The 1025-nt window shown below is 24.2% G+C and overlaps 1 protein-coding gene across 1 annotated transcript; it reads left to right on the top strand. All coding sequences in view use genetic code 6, as the record gives it.

Annotated features, from left to right (window-relative positions):
* Positions 1–171: 171 nt before the first annotated feature.
* Positions 172–650, top strand: TTHERM_02587230 (cyclic nucleotide-binding domain protein; the record flags this gene model as incomplete). Its single annotated transcript, XM_001028246.2, has 2 exons — positions 172–407; positions 608–650. The coding sequence occupies 2 exons, from the start codon at positions 172–174 to the stop codon at positions 648–650; spliced, it is 279 nt and encodes a 92-aa protein (XP_001028246.2).
* Positions 651–1025: the final 375 nt, after the last annotated feature.

Here is a 1025-nt window from a genome sequence, read left to right as displayed (position 1 = left end):
GTAAGACTTTTTAATCTTGATAATATACAGCTTCTCTACAGGTTCATATAAATCAAAAATACCATTTCTTCAAATTTGGATTATATTGTGTTTTTAAAGTATCTAAGTATTCCTTAAAAGGTATCAGAGTTTGAAAATAAATTATAAATCAGCGATTCAACTAAAAACTGGATGAAGTTAATCAAGTTAGAAATACTTGTCATCACTTTAGCCCATGTTGCTTGCTGCATTTTTTTAAAAATTGGACTTGAAAATATTTAAAAAGGAGAAATGAGTTGGGTTATAAAAGCAGGATTCAGTACAGAATCTTTGTGGGATCTTTACCTTTAATCTCTTTATTATATGATTATAACTATTTGCACTATTGGATATGGTGATATATCCCCATATTAATTAAGTAGTTTATTGTAAAATATTTAAATTTTGACTAATAATAAATTTTTTAAAATAGATGAAAAATTGTATATTGCTTTTCTATCAATTTTAGCCACAAATGTGACTGCTTACGCATTTTCTTAAATAAGCGAGATTGTTAAATTTGAGTCTTCTAAAAATTAGAAATTCAATGATTTCATGACAGACGTAAATAATCAAATGAAAAAAATAGGATTAGGAATGAGTCTATAAGTGAAAGTGAGGAAGCATTTTGAGTTTTTATATTACCAAGATGAATATAAGCAACAAATTTCAGAATCTATTGTTGATAAATTACCAAATAGCTTAAAGAATGAAGTCTTAATTGATATTTATCAAGAAAAAATAAATTCCATAAAAATGTTTAAAGAATTTTCATCTGATTGCTTGAAAAATATTCTTCTTTCCTTTAAACAAAAATAACTATTCCCAGATGAGATTCTTCTAAATTAATATGAAAATAGCTAAAGCCTTTATTTTTTAATTTCTGGAAATTTAGAAATTAACTTCTAAATTAGAGAAACAAAATCAGGTAAAACATATGAAAAAAGCAAGTAAAAAATTCAGGTAATTTAGAAAAAGTTATAAAAATATTTCAATTTCTATTCATA

This window comes from Tetrahymena thermophila (genome assembly GCF_000189635.1).
Source record: "Tetrahymena thermophila SB210 genomic scaffold scf_8254948, whole genome shotgun sequence".
Classification (NCBI taxonomy): Eukaryota; Ciliophora; class Oligohymenophorea; order Hymenostomatida; family Tetrahymenidae; genus Tetrahymena; species Tetrahymena thermophila.
This window is presented reverse-complemented; position numbering and strand designations above follow the sequence as displayed.